The sequence below is a fragment of the Anas platyrhynchos genome, chromosome 15 (assembly GCF_047663525.1).
Source record: "Anas platyrhynchos isolate ZD024472 breed Pekin duck chromosome 15, IASCAAS_PekinDuck_T2T, whole genome shotgun sequence".
Taxonomy (NCBI): domain Eukaryota; kingdom Metazoa; phylum Chordata; class Aves; order Anseriformes; family Anatidae; genus Anas; species Anas platyrhynchos.
This window is the reverse complement of record NC_092601.1, coordinates 18860297-18879370: the sequence shown is the minus strand read 5'-3', so window position 1 is coordinate 18879370 and position 19074 is coordinate 18860297. Positions and strand designations below refer to the sequence as shown.

The 19074-nt window shown below is 67.2% G+C and overlaps 1 protein-coding gene across 2 annotated transcripts in view; it reads left to right on the top strand.

Annotated features, from left to right (window-relative positions):
* CASKIN1 (CASK interacting protein 1) overlaps positions 1-18861 on the top strand; it is a 32062-nt gene extending 13201 nt beyond the window's left edge. Inside the window, exons 2-21 of one of the 2 annotated variants that reach the window (XM_038187033.2) lie at positions 1486-1537; positions 3537-3634; positions 3866-4011; positions 4134-4229; positions 4483-4613; positions 4698-4806; positions 5032-5140; positions 5268-5362; positions 5442-5559; positions 6976-7191; positions 9206-9313; positions 9444-9562; positions 10589-10676; positions 12382-12479; positions 12806-12916; positions 13006-13107; positions 13358-13496; positions 13572-15677; positions 15807-16200; positions 16667-18861. In XM_038187033.2, coding sequence (XP_038042961.2) covers positions 1486-1537; positions 3537-3634; positions 3866-4011; positions 4134-4229; positions 4483-4613; positions 4698-4806; positions 5032-5140; positions 5268-5362; positions 5442-5559; positions 6976-7191; positions 9206-9313; positions 9444-9562; positions 10589-10676; positions 12382-12479; positions 12806-12916; positions 13006-13107; positions 13358-13496; positions 13572-15677; positions 15807-16200; positions 16667-16763 — 4532 coding nt within the window. In that variant the 3' untranslated portion in view covers positions 16764-18861. The remainder of the gene's footprint in view (positions 1-1485; positions 1538-3536; positions 3635-3865; positions 4012-4133; positions 4230-4482; positions 4614-4697; positions 4807-5031; positions 5141-5267; positions 5363-5441; positions 5560-6975; positions 7192-9205; positions 9314-9443; positions 9563-10588; positions 10677-12381; positions 12480-12805; positions 12917-13005; positions 13108-13357; positions 13497-13571; positions 15678-15806; positions 16201-16666) is intronic. The other variant, XM_038187034.2, reaches the window with a different exon arrangement.
* The last annotated feature ends 213 nt before the right edge of the window (positions 18862-19074 follow it).

The window sequence follows — 19074 nt, the reverse complement described above, 5'->3', positions numbered from 1 at the left end:
CTGGGATGGAGCCCTGGAGCCCTCAGGGGTCAGCGCCAGGCACAGCCCTGGCCAGCGGCAGGGCCGGCAGAGCCTGGTCCCCAGCTCCAGGCACCTCATCTGCATGCACCTGGCCCCGTCTGTGCCGCATGGACGGGGATTTAAAATTCAATCAGCGCTTTACGTGCTCGGAGGAGCTGTGACTGCTCAGGCACCGACTTTACTTGCTCACGGTCCCTGCTGCTGCAGTGAGACCTGCCCTGTGCTGCAGTGAGGGCACAGGGCAGGGGCTGGGGGCACCGTGCTGCCCCGGGTGCAGCCACCCCCAGCCCTGCTCCTGCGCCCCAGCCCTGGAAGCAGGCAAGGGGGTGCCGAGAGCCCCTGGTGCGTGGAGCAGGGTGTCCTGGCAGGGCTGGGGACCCCACTCCAGGCCGCTGGCACGTGCAGATGCCCGCGGTGGGACAGCAGGAGCTGCTCGCTGCCTGCACCTGGCGGGCGTCCCACTGCGCCCGGGTTTGCTGACGCAGCATTTTGTGCCGTGTAATTGAATATCGCGCTCAGATGCTGATAAGGAGAAGTGGAGCTCGCAGCAGGAGCGAGGTCCTGGCAGCCCCAGGGCGCAAGGAGCGGCTCCTCTGCTCTGCTCTCCCCTTCCCCAACTGAAACAGCCCCTTCCAGGGCCCTGCCTGCCATCGAGTGCCTGTCCCCCTGCATGCCTCCAGGCTTGTTCCTCCTCTCCGCCAGCCCTTCAGCAGCCACATCCCGTGGGCAGGGGGACAGGGATGGGGACGTGCTGCTGCTGCTGCTGCCTGTAGCCAGGCTGGGGATGGTCTCCGAGGCAGGATGCAGCCTGGTGACGTGGGGACACCACAGGGCCTGGGGTCCCCACTCCTCCCTGGGCTGCACGTCCCCCCGGGGGTGTTGCAAGGGCTGTGGCTCTGCCTGGCCTTCAGCCTCGCTCCTCTTCGTGCCAGGCTGCCTGCTGAGGGTGCAGGATGTCCCAAGGACAGTGCCCACATCCCCTGCTCCCAGGCACTGCCTGGGTCCCCAGCCCGTGGCTCTGCACCAGGGATGCAAGGAAAAGCACTTTCACTGAAAAGCCTGAGTGGCGTTTGTGGGTAAATCTTATGTAAATCTGGCTCCATCCATCTTCGCTGTGCTAATTGGATTGCTCCGAGGGGCTTAATTTCCTCACGCCTTCACCAGGAGTCAGACTCGGGGCAGCGGGGCGCTGGGCTGCACGGGGCAGGGACGCAGGCAGTGCGGGGCTGGGGACATCACAGGGGTCCTGCAGGGTGAAGGAGCAGGGAAAGGACACCCAGGAGAACCCCACACCAGCCCTAGGGCTGCCAGCATCAGTCCCCTTCACCCCTAAGCCTGGGGCTATGGGCATCCAACCCATGGGACAGGGGGTAAAGCCCTCCTGCAGCTGTGCCGCGCTCCCCAGCGCCCAGCCCGCGCCCCTCCACCCCCTCTCTAACAGCCTTTCCCCTCTCCCTCTCCCAGAGCTCCTCGGATCGGCGAAGAGAGTCAACGTCAACTTCCAGGACACCGACGGGTGAGTGGGGGCCCTGCTCCTGGGGAGTGTGCAATGAGGTGTGCGTGCCCTGGGGTGTGCGTGCCATGGGGTGTGCGTGCCCTGGGGTGCAGCGAGCAGGCTGTGGGTGCCCCAGGGCCATGCACAGCAGGGCGCAGCTGCAGGGAGCATCCCCAGGGGTGTGCTGGGCTCCCCGGTGCCATGCAGTGGAGGTGCCGGTGCCTGTGCCCCCCACGTGTGCTTGCACAGAGCCGCCACGAGCACCGGGGGAGGCGAGGGCTGATGGTCAGCCAAGGCACTGTGCTCCTGCCCCTCGCCCCAGGCAGTGCACGTGGGAGCAGCCATCCCCGCTGCCTGCCCTGCACCCCCCAGCCTGCACGTGTGCGTGTGTGCGTGCACGGGTGGGTGCAGGCAAGCGTGCGGATGCGCAGCTGAGCGTGCGTGTGCATGCAGGCGTGCCGGTGTGGGCGAGCGTGCGTGCGGGGCCGTGGCAGCGTGTGGGCACTCCGGCCAGCACCGGGGAGGGTGCGTGGTGCTGGCTGTGTGGGCAGCACAGGGGCTGTCCCCCAGTGTCCCCCCTCGCACACTTGCACAGGGGCTGAGCATCACGGCAGGGCTGGGGCAGCGGCGGGGAGCTGCCTGCACCCTGCCTGCACCCTGCCTGCTGCTCCCAGCTGGCTCGGGGGGTCAGGAGCAGCCTTGCAGCGGGCAGTGTCCTCCTCCCCAGGGCTGTTTCAGTTTCCCCATCTCTCCTTCATTTGCTGCTCCACAGTGGTGAGCAGTGTGCGGGTGTCCCACGCTCGCAGGGGACGCGGTGCCCTGCACAGCGCGGGGCCCTGCAGACGGCCCTGCCGTGCACGGGAGAAGCCCCCAAGGCAGCCCGGGGGCAGAGGGGGGGGGGTTGCTGTGATTTGCACCATCTTGAGCCGATTTGAACAGGGCGCTGGAGCGGAAAATGCTGACATTTCCAGGCAGACGCTGGGGATCGGCCTCCTGAGCGAGCTGTCTGCTCTCATCGCGGCTCCGGTGCGGGAGCGAGCGGGGAACCACGGGCAGTGGGGCCACGGTGCCCAGAGCACGCTGTGGGGTGGGGGCACGGCCCCACTCCAATGGGGTCCCGGTGATGGGGGTGTGATGGGATCCCAGTCCCACCGCCCACCTTTGGGTACGGGGTCCCTGGGGGCCAGGAGGTCCTGCTGGGACCTGCAGCCCCTTCCCATGCTCTGGTGGCACTGGGGAGGCCCGGGGAGGGTCCGGGGGTGCCGTGCACAACCAGAGCCCAGAGCAGCAGGGCGGTGGGCACGAGCGCAGCCGTGCGGAGGATGCCGCTGCCGCGAGAAGCAAGTAGGTCAGCTCCTGCTGGGAGCCTCCCGGCTCGGCGGCGCTGTGTGGAAGCAGAGCAGGGTGCAGCACAGCAGGGCAAGGGGCTTTCCCAGCCCCCCGGGGGGGTTGGTATGGGGTAGGGGCACCGTGGCCATCTGGCAGCCTGCCCCCCCCACACCGGTGCCCACAGCCACATCGCCTGGGCCAGGCTGGGGGAAGTGGGTCAGCAGGGGGGCACCTCCCTGGCGCCAGCCCCCCGGTGCCTGCCCCTTCCCCAGCAGTGCCTGGCCCTTTGCCTGCAGCCCCTTGGGCTTGCAGCAGCCGCAGGGAAGTGCCTCGGGTGCTTGGGTCTCACTCCAGCACCCCACAAACCAGCCCCACCAGCCCCTGCTCCTGCGGTGCAGATTTATGTGTTTTCACCCAACATCCACAGCCGTGTCCCACCACACCAGGCCACGAGCCTGTCCTGGGGCTGCAGCACCCCAGGAGAAGCTAAATAAAGCTAAATAATGCTGAACAAAGCTAAATGAAGTGGCTCAGCTGAGGCTCTTTGAGCACAGACAGCACAGCACCATGTCATGCGTGCATGGCTGGGGACAGCGTGGGCGCCCTGGGGTGCCGCAGGGGGTGCAGGCTGGAGGGGGCAGCCCTTCTGGAGCAGTGGCCACAGCCCCCTGATGCCAGAATCTGTCCCCAGATTCTCTGCCCTGCACCATGCGGCGCTCAACGGGAACACCGAGCTCATCTCACTGCTGCTGGAGGCGCAGGCTGCGGTGGACATCAAGGACAACAAAGGCGAGTGCCCGGGGCCACGCCACCCCCAGGCTGGTGCGCAGGGCAGAGCGAGCGCTGGGTGCCCTGTGCCTGGCTGCCGGCACACCGGGGTGGGAGGTGAGGGGGGCCCCTTGCTGGGACGTGGGGGCTGCATCCCCTGCAGGGTCCTGCCCGGTGCCCCCGGCCCTGCGCCCCTTGGCAGGCTGTGTCCAGGTGGGTTATGTGCTCACCCCCTGCTCGTCCCGCCCGCAGGCATGCGGCCCCTGCACTACGCGGCTTGGCAAGGCAAGAAGGAGCCCATGAAGATGGTGCTGAAGGCAGGGTCCTCCGTGAACATCCCATCAGACGAGGGACAGATCCCCCTGCACCTGGCGGCACAGCACGGGCACTACGACGTGGTACAGCGGGGCCGCGGTGGGGCAGGGGTGGCACTGGGGTGCAGGGGGGGGCGGTGGGGCCGTGCCACCCCCCCCCTGCCCCTGCTCGTGCCCCTCACCGTGCTCGGGTCCCTCCCCTGCAGTCCGAGATGCTGCTGCAGCACCAGTCCAACCCCTGCATCATGGACAACTCGGGGAAGACGCCGCTGGACTTGGCGTGCGAGTTTGGCCGGGTCGGGGTGAGTCCCCGCAGTGCTGGGCCCCTAAAGGCAGCTCGGGGAGTGGGGGGACCTCGGCGAGGCCCTTGGGGTAAGGGGCACCCGGGGGTGGGCACAGGGCGGCCGCAGGGAGGGCAGCAGGGGGACACCTCCTGCTCCCACGTCCCATGGGGTGGCCGGGCGCAGGGCGGGTGTCTGTGCGTGGGGCCCTGCAGCCCCGGCAGGCGGCGGAGCCGTCTTTGCAGCCCTGCTCCGTCTGTGTTTGCTGATCCAGGTGGTCCAACTGCTCCTGAACAGCAACATGTGCGCGGCGCTGCTGGAGCCCAAGCCGGGGGACACCACCGACCCCAACGGCACCAGCCCCTTGCACCTCGCGGCCAAGAACGGCCACATCGACATCATCCGGTGGGTGCCCGGAGCCGTGGGGAGCGGGGACAGCGCCGGCCCCGTGCCCCCCCCCACCCCGCTGACCCCTCCGTGCGCCCGCAGGCTCCTGCTGCAAGCTGGCATCGACATCAACCGGCAAACCAAGGCGGGCACGGCCCTGCACGAGGCGGCGCTGTGCGGCAAGACCGATGTGGTGCGGCTTCTGCTGGATGTAAGGGCCCCCCGGCACCCCCAGCACAGGGAGGGGACACAGGAGGGGAGCAGCCCCATGGCTGGGGGGTGCGGAGCAGCGTGTGCACCTCCTGGGGAGCGGGGAAAGGGTCCTGGGGGGCAGGCAGCGAGCTGTGCCCGTGGGGCTGGGCAGCACAGCCCCCCCATCTGATGGCACAGAGTGGGGGGCGCAGCCTCATCCCGAGCCCTCTCGGTGCCGTTGCAGAGCGGGATCAACGCCCACGTCAGGAACACGTACAACCAGACGGCTCTGGACATCGTCAACCAGTTCACCACCAGCCAGGCCAGCAAGGAGATCAAGCAGATGCTGCGGGGTAGGGGCAGGGGCTGGGCTCACCCAGCAGAGAGCCCCCAGCCGCTGGGGCTGGGACCTCGGGGGCGCACTGGGTGACCCCCGCCCCGGGGCTGGGCACCCAGTGATGCTGCCCTCTGTCCCCGCAGACGCCTCGGCTGCTCTGCAGGTGCGCGCCGTCAAGGACTACTGCAACAACTACGACCTGACCAGCCTCAACGTGAAAGCCGGAGACGTCATCACCGTGAGTGCGGCTGTGGGACCCGGGGGGGGGCCGTACCTGGGGGTCCCCAGCCCCTGCCCTGACCCTGAGCTGCCCGCAGGTGCTGGAGCAGCACGCGGACGGGCGCTGGAAGGGCTGCATCCACGACAACCGGACCGGCAACGACCGCGTGGGCTACTTCCCCTCCAGCCTCGTCGAGGCCATAAGCAAGCGAACAGGCAAATACTCCCCCACCTCTGCCTTCCCCGGGCTGCTCCCAAACTCATGTCCCCAGGCGCAGCCCAGCCCTGGGGACCCCCCTTTCGGTCTGGCATTGCCTGGGGTCTCAGAGGGGCGAGGTGCAGCCAGTGTGGCCCGTTTGGGGCAACGCCCCCGTGGTGCATGTGAGGTCGGTGTCCCCGTTGCGCAGGGATGTTGAGCGCCGGGTCGGTGCCCCTCTTGTGCGTCTCCATCGAGCGGGGATGGTGCCGTGTAGGTTCGGTGCCCCTGTCGTATGTGGGGTCAGTGCCTGGGGGTCGGTGCCAGGTGGGCAGCGTTGGTGCATGCGGATTGCCAGGGGGTCACGGCTGTTGGGAGGAGCTGGTGCTCGGTGTCCAAGCAGGGACAGTGCCAGCAGCCTCACGTGGGGCTGGGCACCAGTGCCAGGGACCTGGTGCTGCCCCGTGGGGACCTCTCCATAGCCAGGGACCATCCCAGGGAGAGGACCCTGCTCCCCTGCCCTGTCCCCATCCCTGTCCCTGTCCCCATTCCCGCAGGACACGCGTTCCCAGGGCTGGCCCTGGTGGTGCCTGATGCTGGGAGCACTGCAGCGGGGCTGGCACAGCCCTGATGTGTTCAAAGGCACCGCATCGAGTGGCGTGCTCCCAGCCCCGTGTGCCCCTGGTGTGCCATGGGGCGCAGGCAGGAGGCAGTGGCGTTTTGGTGGGGTCTGTGGGGAGTGGAGCTGTGAGAGCCTGCAGCAGCTGTGGGGCTGTGGGGCTGTGGGGCTGTGGGGCTGTGGGGCTGCAGAGCTGCCCTCTGCCCAGGAGCGGGTTGCGTGCCGGTGCTGCGGGGCTGAGGTCCGTGTCTCCTGTGCCAGCTCTGTCGCGGTGGTGTTTCCAGGGTCCTGGATCTTGTAGCAATCCCAGCAGCTGAGCGCAGCCCCACGCAGCTCAGGGGCTCGGGCATGGGCTGCTCCAGGGCTCGGCCAGCCAGCCCCAGCTGTGCCCACAGCCCTGCTCCCCCCGAGATGGCCCCGCAGGCAGCGGGACCTGGAGCCCCCCGGCTCCCGGAGCACCCGGCAATGCCGCTGCCTTGAGCGCAGGGCTGCCCTGTGCCTGTCCCCGGCCACGGGACAGCAGTGGGTCCGTGGGATGTGCCCCCAGGCCGTACCTGCCGCTGCGCTGTGCCACGCACTGAGCTCCCGCTGCTGCTCCTTGGCTCAGCTCCTCCTTGGTTGGGTCTCGGTTCTGGCTTCTCCACGTCTCTTTGGTTGCTTCTTTGGTTTGCTGCTTTTTTATTTTCATTTTCTTTATTTTTTTTCTTTATTTTTATTTTTTTTCTTTTCCTTTTTTTTTTTTTTTTTTGGTGGCGCTGAACGTGTCTCTGTTATTTTTATTCTTTTCATTTTGTCTCTTGTTATGTTTTATTATCAGGTTCATGGGAGACTGTAACAATCCCCCAACACTACCAAAAGATCCCGCTCCCGGCTTACGGGGCTGCTGTGCTAAACGGTGACGCCTCGTCCCATCCGTTCCATTCCCTGCCTCCACCTCCACCTCCACCACCACATTCCCATCAGACTCTTTTCAGTTCCTTTGGCTATCACAGGCTCTCCCCTAGCAGTGCCGACGAGCCGCGTTACGGACCAGGTAGTTCACCGCTCGCTTCATTCTCGATGGATTTCGTTCTTTTCCTTTGAAGTGTGTTTTCTGTTCTTTTTCTTTCCGCTCGGCTCCTCTCCCCCGTGCCTCGCTGCCTGCCGTGTGCTTGCACGCGGCTGCGGGCGTGTCTGCGGGTGTGTGCACGTGCGTGCGTGTGCATGCAGCCGTGTGCCAGTGCGTGTGCACGCATGTGTGTGCATGCAGGCGTGTGCATGCGTGTGTGCATGCGGGAGGACGTGTGTGTGCGAGTGTGTGCGGGTGTGTGCCCGCGTGCATGCAGACCCAGCCCCTCCGCCGCCCTCCCCTCCCGGCGCAGCCGTGGCCCCGCTGTGCCCAGGCCCCTCCGCGGGCACATCCTGCTCCCCCCGGGCAGTGCTGAGCCCCCTGGCCGCGTGCGCTGTGCACACAGCCTGCAGCATCTGTAGGGAGCCCCAAAACGTCCCACCAGGGGGTGTCGGGGGTGCGGGGCCGTGCTCATGGGGCTGGCTGGGAGGTGAGCCCCTGCCCTGGGCAGCCCAGCTCCTGCTGGGTGTCTGAGCTCACGGGGCCGGGGCTGTGCGCTCGGAGCAGGGAAGGGCTCAGCAGCTGGAGCATTTCCCAGGGGATGCTCTCGGGACCGGCTCCGTGCAGGCAGTGCCCGGCTGCAGCCTGGGCGCTGTCCCCGTGGCACAGGCAGGTGACAGGCGCTGTTGGTCGGGTGGTGGCACTGGAGGTGCCCGTGCTGGGACAGCCAGGAGGGCGGATACGTGCCCAGGGCTCCCTGGGGGTGCAGCCTGGGTGTGCTGCCGTGGCAGTTTGGGGTTGGCTCTTTGGGGTTGGGGTGCTCACACGAGCCGTGGCAGCGCGCGTTGTGTTGGAGGAGCACTGGGCTGGCCACGCTCGTGGCTTCCCGGAGCGATGGGGACAAGGGCGCAGCGCTGCTCCCTCCCGAGGTTTTCTCTCTGGGTCGGGTGGTGCTGAGCCCCACGCACCCCGGCACAGCGAGCTCCTCGCTGGCTGCGGCACGCAGCGTGGGCACGTCCCAGCCTGACAGCAGCGTGCCTGTTGGCTTCCTGCTCACGCTCCTGCAGGGAATTTATCACCTTGCACCATCTGCCCTGCGCTCCAGCCCGGCTGTGCGCTGGGCCAGAGGTTTAATGGCTGAGCGTGGCTGCAGCAGCAGCGGGGAGGAAGGCGCAGAGCCCGGCACCGGGGGCTTTGGCGGGGCCCTCGGGCAGCGCGGGGCCGTTCTCCACCACCATCTGATGCTGTTCTGCACCCCAGTGTCACCCCAGGGGGTCAGCCCGGGGCCCATCCAGCACTGGGACCCCCCGGCTGTCCCCGGTGTGAGCGGGGCCTGGCGGGGCTGGGGCAGTGGGGAGGAGCGCAGTGCTGGTCGAGGGGCGCTTCTGGGGTGGTCCTGAAGCTGCACCTGCGTGGGGGCCGGGTCCCCTCACCCGCAGCTGTCACCCTCGTCACTGGCTGCCCTGGGGCACCCTGGGGAGCTTGGGGTGCACAGCACCCTGGTGCCTGGCTCCACACAGCGCCCTCCACCCGATGGGTGCAGGTGGCCACAGTGGGATAGCAGAGCCACCTCGGCTGGGGACAGCGGGGTGCCCAGTCCTGTCCCCCTCAATGGTTCATGTCCCCATCTTGCTCTGCATGGGGACAGCACGGCTCTGTCCCCTGCCCAGGCTGAGCTGCACCACTGGGACACCCTGCAGGGCTCTGTCCCTGCTTGGTGGCAGGGATGGGGTGCCCTGCAGGACAGGGTCCTGGAGACAGCCACTTGTCCTCCCTGTCACCCTGTGCTGGCTACTCGGGGAGGTTGGGAACCAAGGACAGCGCTGTGTCCCCCCCCTCAGGCATCTCCTGAAAACCTTTGACTGTTCTTTTTTTCCCTGCATTTGGTGCTGACGGACCTGGGGCCGGGGCTCGCCTCTCCCCATGCCACCCTGATGCGAGCCCCAGCGCACTGGGGCCACGCACGCCTGACGGCCGCTCTCTCTGCTCTGCCACCAAGGGTCCCGGGGGGCCGACATGAGCCCGTCCCACCTCTCCCCGTCGCAGGGCGGATCGGCCGCGCCGGCTCCCACCGAGGAGATCTGGGTGCTGCGGAAACCCTTCGCAGGTACGGTGGGCACGTGCTGCCAGCTCCCTGTCCCCAGGGCAGCCCGCGCCAGGACGCAGCGTGACGCCGCGGTGTTCCCCTGCCCGGCTGTGTGCTCGGGGCCCTGATGCCTTCTCCTCTCCTTGCACAGGTGGCGACCGCAGCAGCCTGGGCAGCACGGGCAGTGTGGCCTCGGCTCGCAGCTCGGGGAGCGGGCAGAGCGCGGGCAGCGGGGCGCACGCCCTGCACGCCGGCTCCGAGGGCGTCAAGGTAAGGCTGGGCACGGGGTGGGGGCTCCAGGTGGCACCCGGCTCCGGCATCGGCACCTGCTCGGGGGCAGGACTTGGCTCCTTGGGCAGCCGTGACCCCATCCTGAGCGGTGCCCCCGGGTCCCTGCTCAGATTAATGCTCAGCCCGGTGCTGCTGGCACCCAGCGTGGCTGCCACTGCCACGGCAGCGTGTCCCCTCCCTGCCAGCCCCGGCTGCTGGCTGAGCTCAGCCCCCGGCACTGAGCAGCGTGTGGCCCAGGCCGGAGGCGTGCGTCTCTGCTGCCTCTCTGAGGCTGCGTCTGCGCCGCGCACTGCACTGCTCGCTGCGCACTGCCGCCCGCCCGCTGCAGCCACGCGCTGCACGCTGCCATCTGCCTGCTGCACGCTCCTGCGCCGGGCACTGCTGCCCGCTGCATGGCACACACTGCACTTTGCACGGCACACGCTGCACATTACACAGCACACATTGCACATTGCACACTGCATATTACACACTGCACACTGTGCATTACACACTGCACATCACACCCTGCTCACTGTGCACTGCATGCTGTGCCATAGCTCTCTGCCCCCTGCCCTCTGTGCACTGCCCACCGCAGCCCCTGCCCACAACATCCCATCCCGAGGAGCCCCACGAGCCCACCTCCCCACAGCAGTGCCCGCATGATGCCAGAGCCAGCCGGGCGTTGAGCTCTGCGTGTCCCCATGCCCCTGCGCCAGGCCCCGTGCCGATGACCACTGCGGCACCGCCGTGCAGACGGAGGGGCCACGCTGGCAGCCTGCTCCGGGCGTGCGTCAGGCTGGATTCGGGGTGCCGCGGTGCTGCAGGCTCCCGCCGCCCGCGAGGCACCATCTGTGCTGCGAGCGCTTCTCCCGCTCTCCCCGCCGCAGCCCAAACCCGCTGCGCCCCTCCCTGCAGCACCCGCAGCGCCCGAGCCGCGCGCACCCCCCGAGCCCGCCGCCCCCCCCGGGCGCCCGCTCGCCTCACTCCTGCCTGCTCTCCCCCCCTTCCCGGGGTGTTTTTCAGCTGCTGGCAACGGTCCTTTCCCAGAAGGCTTCTGCGCAAGATGCTGCCGTGGGCGATGGGCCGGCCAAGGCGCAGGACATCCCCGCAGGTGCGTGCCGCCGGCCGCCCGGCTGCTGGGAGCAGGAGGAGCCCTGGCCCCGCCGCGGGCTTGCCGTGGATTGAGTGATTTGTCTTTTTTTTTATTGCCACGGCGCCCGGCGCAAGAAGAAAACGTGTGGGTAAAAAATGACTCTCTCGCCTTTCGGCTGCTGCCAGGCCTTCTCCTGCCTCGGTTAGTGGGGGCACCGCGGGGGGGGCGGCGCGGGCGGGCAGCGGGGGCGAGAGAGCTCCCCGGCCCCTTCCAAACCCGGGCCCCCCGCCGCCGCCTCGCCGCCCGGGGGGCTCGGCCGGGGGCTGCCCACGCTGCGGGGGAGGCACGTGGGGGGCGCAGGTGGGAGCCGCGCAGGCGGGGGCTGACGGGCAGGGGGTGCCCGGGCTGCGGAGCTGCGTGCAGGGGGGACGCGCATCACCGGGGAGGGGGTGCCGGCATCATGGGGGGCTGCGCGCAGCGGGGGGGGTGCAGACACCAGGGGGATGCGCACATGGGGAAGGTGCCCACGCGAGGGGGGTGCAGACGCGAGGGGGAGGCACATGGCAGGGGGAGGCACGTGGGAGGCGGCTGCCCACGCACAGGAGGTGCGGGCGCCAGGAGATGCACGCACAAGGGGGATGCGCGCACACGGGGGGGGCACAAACACACAGACACACACACACATACACACACAGAAACACGCAAGGAGGATGCACACGCAGCTGGGATGCAGGTGCCAGAGGGCTGCGCACGCGCACACACACACACACACAGCCACAAGCAGGGAGGCTGCTCACACACAGTGCGGGGACACAGGCGAGGAGGACGCGCTTGCCAGCAGGGGGAAGGGGAGGCTGTTGTTGATCCAGATTCGAGATATGAGGCAGAGATTTCTGGGCAGCCCTTGCCACCCGCAGGGCTGGTGACGGCCACCGTCCATGGGATGGGAGCAGTGGGGATGCCTTGGGGGGTCTCTGCTGGGGCCCTGGGGGCAAGGCAGCCCGTGGCAGCCTGCTGTCCCCGGCGGGGGCTCCTCGCTGCAGTGAGGCTGAGCCCAGTCCTGGGCTGGTGGCAGGGCCAGAGGAGCAGGCACGGATGGCTTTGGGCAGCAGGACCCCTCAGGCTGCTCCTGGGGGATGTGGGCAGCCAAGACCAGCTCTAGAGGGGGATCCAGCCCCTGCTGGGTCCCTCTGCTCCTGGCTGTGCTCAGCAGAGGGCATTGCAGCTCCCCAGCCCGGGCTGGGCTGGGGCTCTTCTGGCTCTGAGCCACGCAGGTGAGCACCATCCCCTCGCTGCCCCAGCTTTGCCCCGGCACCAGGAGCTGTGTGCCCCATGGCACGGGGCCAGGGAGGGTCCAGGAGGACCCTGTGCCAATGCAGCCACCGCTGTAAGGCTGGGGACAGCCCAGCTGCCAGCCCTGCTGGGCATCAGCACTGCGGGGTTGTGACCGTCCTGGGGAGCAGAGCCTGGGTAAGGGCACCCCGGGGTGTGCTGCCGGGCTCAGGGCTCTGTGGGCTCGGAGGTGGCTCTCCTCTGCCCTGGCCCCACTGCCCCAGGGACGTGGCTGTGCCACCCTGCTCCTGGCAGAGGCTTTGCTCCCCATCCTGCCCAGCCAGCACCCGGGGGCTGCAGCACAGGGCAGTGGTGGGGAGGGCCTGGCCGGGACCCCAGCCCCACGAGGCTGCACGGCCCTGGCCCCTGCTGACCACCGCCTCCCCGGCAGGCTCCTCACGGTCGCAGAGCGTGGCCAGCTCCCCCTATGCCCCCCAGCCGGCCGCCGAGCAGCAGCTGAAGAAGATGGAGCCACCTTCGGAGGGGAAGGTGAGCAGGGAGCACTGGGGGTGGTGACAAGGGGCACCAGCAGGGCCACCCTTGCACCCGTGGCTGTTAGCACCTTGGCAGAGCCATGCCACAGCCACTGAGGCTGGCACAGCTCTGGGTGCTGGCTCTGGGTGCTGGCCACGATGCCGTGCCCATGGGGTGCCCCAAGCCCTGGGACCCCTCTGCAGTGCCAGATCTGAGCCTCCGCCAGCCCGCAGCTGGATGTGGGCACAGCTCACGGGGCGCACAGGGGCCGTGCCAAGGACAGGGGCGGTGGGTCCCTGTCCCTAGGGCAGCCCCGAGCCGTGCTGCCCCTCTCGCTCCAGAGCTCAGAGGCCGTGTACCAGTGGTTGTGCAAGTTCCAGCTGCAGCTCTACGCACCCAACTTCATCAATGCTGGCTACGACATCACCACCATCAGCCGGATGACACCGGAGGTGAGGCCGTGGGGGCACCGGGACTGGCCACTGGCACCGGGAGGGGGACGTGGCCAGTGCGGGGCAATGCTGACCCCTTTCTACCTCAGGACCTCACGGCCATCGGTGTCACCAAGCCGGGACACAGGAAGAAAATCGCCTCCGAGATCAACAACCTCAACATCCCCGAGTGGCTGCCGGAGTACAAGCCGGTAAGGGCGGCGCGGGGCCGGGTGCGCTGATCCAGAGTGGTGCTGGGACCCCTACGGCACGGCCCCTCTGCCCCGTCCCACTGGGTGTGACACCACACGTGCCCTGACACTGCCCCACCAGCTGGGGGGCTTGCAGAGCACAGAGATGTCCCCCAAAGGCTTGGGGACATTCACGTGGCAGGGGCACCGTGCGTGCCGGGGGCCGGACCTCGGTGCAAGCTGGCGCTGAGCCGTGTCCCGCACCCCCTAGGCCAACCTGGCGCTGTGGCTCTCCATGATCGGCCTGTCCCAGTACTACAAGCTGCTGGTGGAGAACGGCTATGAGAACATCGACTTCATCACCGACATCACCTGGGAGGACCTGCAGGAGATCGGCATCACCAAGCTGGGTAAGGTCCCGTGCCACGGCACCGCGGCAGCCCCGGCCCCCTTGCCGCGGCACTGACACCGTGTGCTGCCCCCAGGCCACCAGAAGAAGCTGATGCTGGCGGTAAAGAAGCTGGCGGAGCTGCAGCGGGCCGAGCTGGGCAAGTACGAGCCAGGCACGCTGAAGAGGAAGGCAGCAGCGGGCCCGGAGGTGCTGGCCATCGAGTCCCCCCCGCCTGAGCCGCCCGAGTGCCAGTCGCCCAAGATGACCACCTTCCAGGACAGCGAGCTCAGCAGCGAGCTGCAGGTGGCCATAACGGGCGAAGGCCCCGAGGAACCCCCCGAGAAGCCCACGAACCCCTCGGCCCCTGGCTACCGCTCGCCCCCGGGGCTGGGCGGCCGCACCAGGCTGATGAGCAGCTCGCAGGAGCTGCTGGGGGACGGCCCCCGAGCCCCCGCCGCTGCCGCCATCTCCAAGAGCCAGGAGTACCTGGCAGAGGGGGCTGCCGAGGGCCCCCCCGCGCCGCCCAAAGAGGCACGACCACAACGGCACGGCCACTCCGTCAAGCGTGCCAGCGTTCCACCAGTGCCTGGCAAGCCCCGGCAGCCCTTCCCACCCGCCTCCGGGCACCTGACACCACCGCAGACCCCCGGCAAGCCACGGCCCCCCTCCCCGCAGGGCCCAGTGGTGCCCCACGCCACCGCCAAGGTGAAGCCCACCCCGCAGCTGCTGCCGCCGGGCGAGCGCCCCGCGTCACCCCGCTCCCTGCCCCAGTCGCCCACGCACCGTGGTTTCGCCTACGTCCTGCCGCAGCCCGCCGAGGGCGAGGGGGCCCCCCCGGGGGTGCCCGTCCTGCCCGTCTCGGTGCCGGTGCTGTGCCTGCCGCCGGCGGGCGAGGGCGAGGAGGAGCCGGGGCGGCCAAAAAAGCGAGCGCACAGCCTGAACCGCTACGCCGCCTCCGACAGCGAGCAGGAGCGGGACGAGCTGCTGGTGCCCGACGCGGGGCCCTACGCCACCGTCCAGCGGCGCGTGGGGCGCAGCCACTCGGTGCGGGCCCCCGCTGGTGGTGACAAGAACGTCAACCGCAGCCAGTCCTTCGCCGTCCGCCCCAAGAAGAAGGGGCCCCCACCACCCCCGCCCAAGCGCTCCAGCTCCGCCATCTCCAGCGCCGGCATGGCCGAGGACTTCCCCAAGGAGGGTGAGGGTGAGGCAGCCGCTGGCCCCCCCGCCGCCGAGGCGGAGAGCCGCCGGGAGCAGCGGCGAGCCAGCGACCTGGGCGGCAGCGTGGACACGGGCAGCGCCGGCAGTGTGCGGAGCATCGCGGCCATGCTGGAGATGTCCTCCATCGGCGGCGGGGCCCGGGCGCTGGCCCTGCAGAAGCCGCCTGGAGCCGGTGTGCCAGGGCCAGCAAAGGCACCCGAGGGCTACTACCTGCAGCCGGGAGCCCCCCCGGGCAGCCCTGAGCGCGCCCGCGTGGCCACTGTCCTGGCCACTGTCAAGCACAAGGAGGCCATCGGGCTGGACGGGGAGGTGGTGAACCGGCGCCGGACCATCAGCGGCCCCGTCACCGGGCTGGTGGCGGCCGCCCGGCGTGAGCGTGCCGACAGCGTGCGGTCAGAGACGGGCGCTGAGAGCCCCGGAGAGCGGCTGCGGGCTGAGCGCGGTGGCTCCCCGGACACCATCCCCTTCGCCGAGGACGGCAACCTCACCATCAAGCAGCGGCCGCGGCCCCTGGGGCCGGCCCGCGTGGAGGCGGGCGAGGGGCTGTCCCCGGCCCACCGCCACGGGGACCTGGCCAAGGTGGAGGCCAGCGCCACGCTGAAGCGGCGGATCCGGGCCCGGCAGAGCCAGCAGGACAGCGTCCGCTTCATCCTCACCGAGTCCGACACCGTCAAGCGCCGGCCCAAGGCCAAGGACAAGGAGCCGGCGCTGGAGCCGGCCCCGCTCGCCGTCTACCAGAACGGCACCGGCACCGTCAAGCGGCGCCCAGCCTCTGAGCTGAGCGGGGCTGAGCCGCCCCCAACCCCGCCGCCCGCTGCCCGCCCCGACGGCCCCGAGTACCCCCCGCCGCCCGCTGAGCCCAAGAAGCCCTTCAAGCCGCCGGTGTCCCCCAAACCCGTGCTAACGCAGCCGGCGCAGAAGGTCCCTGGGCCACCGGTGCCCATCCCCAAAAAGGTGCCCATCCCGAGCCCCGGCAGCCCAGGTAGGTGCCCGCAGGTCCGTGGCAAGGGAGGGTGTGGGGTGCCCCCCAGGTGGAGGAGCTCGGTGCCCTGCAGGGTGCTGTGCCAGCACCACAACCATCCTGCCCACTCCCTCTCCCTTCTCTCCGCAGAGGTGAAGCGCGTCCACGGCACGCCGCCCCCGGTGTCCCCCAAGCCCACGCCGCCCCCCACGGCACCCAAGCCCCCCAAGCCCCACGCCGCCATCCAGTCGGTGAGCGCGGGCTCCACGCCGGCGCCGTCCCCCGCCAGGCAGCTGGGCGCCACCGCCAAGCCCTCGAGCACGCCGCCCTCGCTCTGCTCCAGCCCCGCCAAGCCCCTCTCGCCCGGCGCGCAGCCCCAGCAGGTGCCGGTGAAGCCGCCGCGCTCTGCCATCGCCGGCCCCTCCGTCGACAGCGCCAGCCCCGAGCTGGTGCAGCAGAAGCTGGAGGAGACCAGCGCGTCCCTGGCTGCCGCGCTGCAGGCTGTGGAGGAGAAGATCAAGCAGGAGGACAGCCAGGCGGCAGAGTAAGGGGGCGCGGGGGGATAGGGGGAGGGCAGGGGGCTGCATGGGGATGGGGAGTGTTCTGAGCAGGTGGGGTCGGGCTGTGCAAGCACGGCAGGAGCAGGGCTGTGCCGGAGCGCAAAGCGAGGGAGACACCGTGCCAGAGCACCTTGGGGCTGTGCAAGAGCACAGGGTGATGGAGAGGTGACACTGGGGACAGCATGCTGGTGTGGCATGGGCAGGGGATGTGGGCATGGCACTGGAGAGGTGCCACCGTGGTCCTGGAGGGGAGCACCATGGGCTGGGGGGCCCCAGCATGTGGTAACAGCCGGGTGTGTGTTGGAGAGGTGGCACTGGGGACACTGCTGAGCACCGTGGGGCAGAGGCAGCTGTGTGGGGGTGTTCCAGGGACAGCAGGGCCATGGCACGGGGCAGGGTGAGTGCTGCCATCCCTGTGCACAGTGCTCACCCGTCCCCAACCGTCCCCAGCTCTGCCGTGGAGTCGAAGAGCACCGGGAGCATCCTGGACGACATCGGCAGCATGTTCGACGACCTGGCGGACCAGCTGGATGCCATGCTGGAGTGAGGGGCGCGACGGCCCCGCGAACCTCAGGGCTTACGTGGGCACAAGGGCACAACGATCCACGACCTCCCGGCCCCGCCGCCCCCTCCCCGTCCCCTTTGTACAGCCGTCCCCTCCCGGACATCCCATCCCTCGGGGTTTGCACAAAGAAGAAGATACCTCAGGATTGTGCTCACGGACTCGGCGCCCGCTCGCCGCCCCGCGACGGCTCTGGCAGGACTCCCTTTTGCAGAAGCAAAAAAAAAAAACAACAAACCACAACAGAAGAAACAAAGCAACACGACCCAGCCCCAAACGCCCCCTTCTCGCCGGCTGTGGGGGCACCGGGGGTTCTCTACCTACCTGGCCGGTGGCCACAGCCCCCCGGCCCCGCGGCCGCTGCCTTTGTGCCCGTGCCCTGCCGGCCCCGGCCCCGAATGTAGCACAACCCCGGCACGTTGGCCACGCTGCTTCCTCCGCTCCCTTCAGCAGACGGCCTTTGTCCGTCCATCCGTCTGTCCGTCCGTGCCGGGGGGCTGGCGCGGTGGCCGTGCCGATTTGTTCTGGTGGGGAGTCCGGATGGGCAACTTGGGTTTCTTTTCTCTTTTTTTTTTTTCCCCTCTTTCTCTCTCTCTCTCTCTTTTTTTTTTTTTTTTTAAATATTCTTTTTTAGTTTCCTGTTTTTCCGTCGTCGTTTGCGAGTGGCGGGGCGGGCAGGGCGCGGGGCCATGGTGCCGGACCAGGCTGCGGGGGCTGCCCCACTCCCCGTGCCCCCCGCAGCACCGGGACCCCCGCGCCAGGGCCCCGAGCTCCGCAAAGGGGTGCTGCAGGCGCTGCCATGCTTCCTCGCGTGGGGTCTTCCCTTCGGGCGTGGGGAGGGGATTTCTGTTTGCACCAGTTGCAAACTGGTGAGCGAGCACCCTGCGCTGGGGCGAGCGGGGGGCAGCGGGCCGTGCCCCTGCCCGGCCCCCTCGCCGCCAGGGGAGAGGATGTAATAAGCTATACAGAAGTATTAATTTATTGGAGGGGAAAACAAACGAGAGGTATAAAATGGATTTCCCCCGCCCCCCAAATAATAAAAAAGAATAAACTTTAACAAATATATATTTAAAAGATTTAAAAATATTAGCAATTATATATAAAGCAGTTTAAAAAAAAATCAAGAGAAAACTGGATTTTAGCTTGAGAAAAACTATTAGATTATACTAAGCTGTGTGTCTTGTGGCAAACTCATTCTACGAGTAGCACAATATTTACCTTTTATCTGGGTGGAAGGTACGTGCAAGCAGTTCTGTTCGGGTTTTTCTGTTCGAAGTCGGTGTAACGTCTTTATTTTTACACAGTTAAGAACTCAAAGGATGTGCCTTGTTTTATGGAGGTTTTTGTTAATTCTTCTACTGGAGGTGTTTCATTTCTTTTGGGGTGTCTTCAGGTTTGGGTTTCTTTTTTTTCGGCATTCGTTTTCCTGTGCGCGTGTGCGTGTGCGTGCGTTCGCGGGTGTGTGCGTGTGCTCGTGTGCGTTGCGGGCCGCACGGCTGTATATCCATGTACAAACAGGAGCTGGAGTCTGGTTCAGTCGCTTGAGTTCTGATGAATGCATTTTTTGCTTGTGGTTTCAAAAAGTGTTGATGTACCTTTCTTTTCCCGAGACCTACAGCCTGGTCTCGCCCTCTCCCCTCTTCTCTTCCCTCTCCTCCCCTCTCTGTCTCCCCTCTCTCCTGTTGTGTTCGCTGATCCAGATGTGTTTGGCACAACTTTGAAATTTCTTTTAAAAAAAAACACAAAAAAAGACTTTAAAAATAACAAAAAAAAAAAATCACCCGCCTGAAAATATCTGTTGAAAAGAAAAAAATATGTATCTAAAAAAAAAAATCCATAAAGTTCTACATGATGGATATATACATATATATATTTTTTATGATTAAGTTATGGACTGTATCGTATCCCATCTGTCAAGCTATGCATCTTGGTGCTTTCCCTGCTCTTCTGTGCTTAGATTTCACCTCTACTCGTCTTATTCTTCCTATTCTGAATAGTAGATGGCTCGTGGTGCTGTGAAGAAGTTTGCTCCTATACGAAGTCTGGCAACAAATATTTAAAGAAAAATAATAAAAAAGATAAAACCCTGCCGGGCTGCCACCAGTTTGTGACCAAAAGGTGCCCCTCCAGGCACGGGGTGTAAGGGCTCCTGATGAACACCCGGGGGGGCTGGGAGCTCGCAGGTCCTCGTGGCACGGTCTTGGTGTGCTGGGTGCGTGCGCTGCGTGGTCCTGGGCCACCCTGGGGTGCCCCTGCCCTGGCAGGGCTGGTGCCAGCCTGGGAGGGGAGCTGGGTG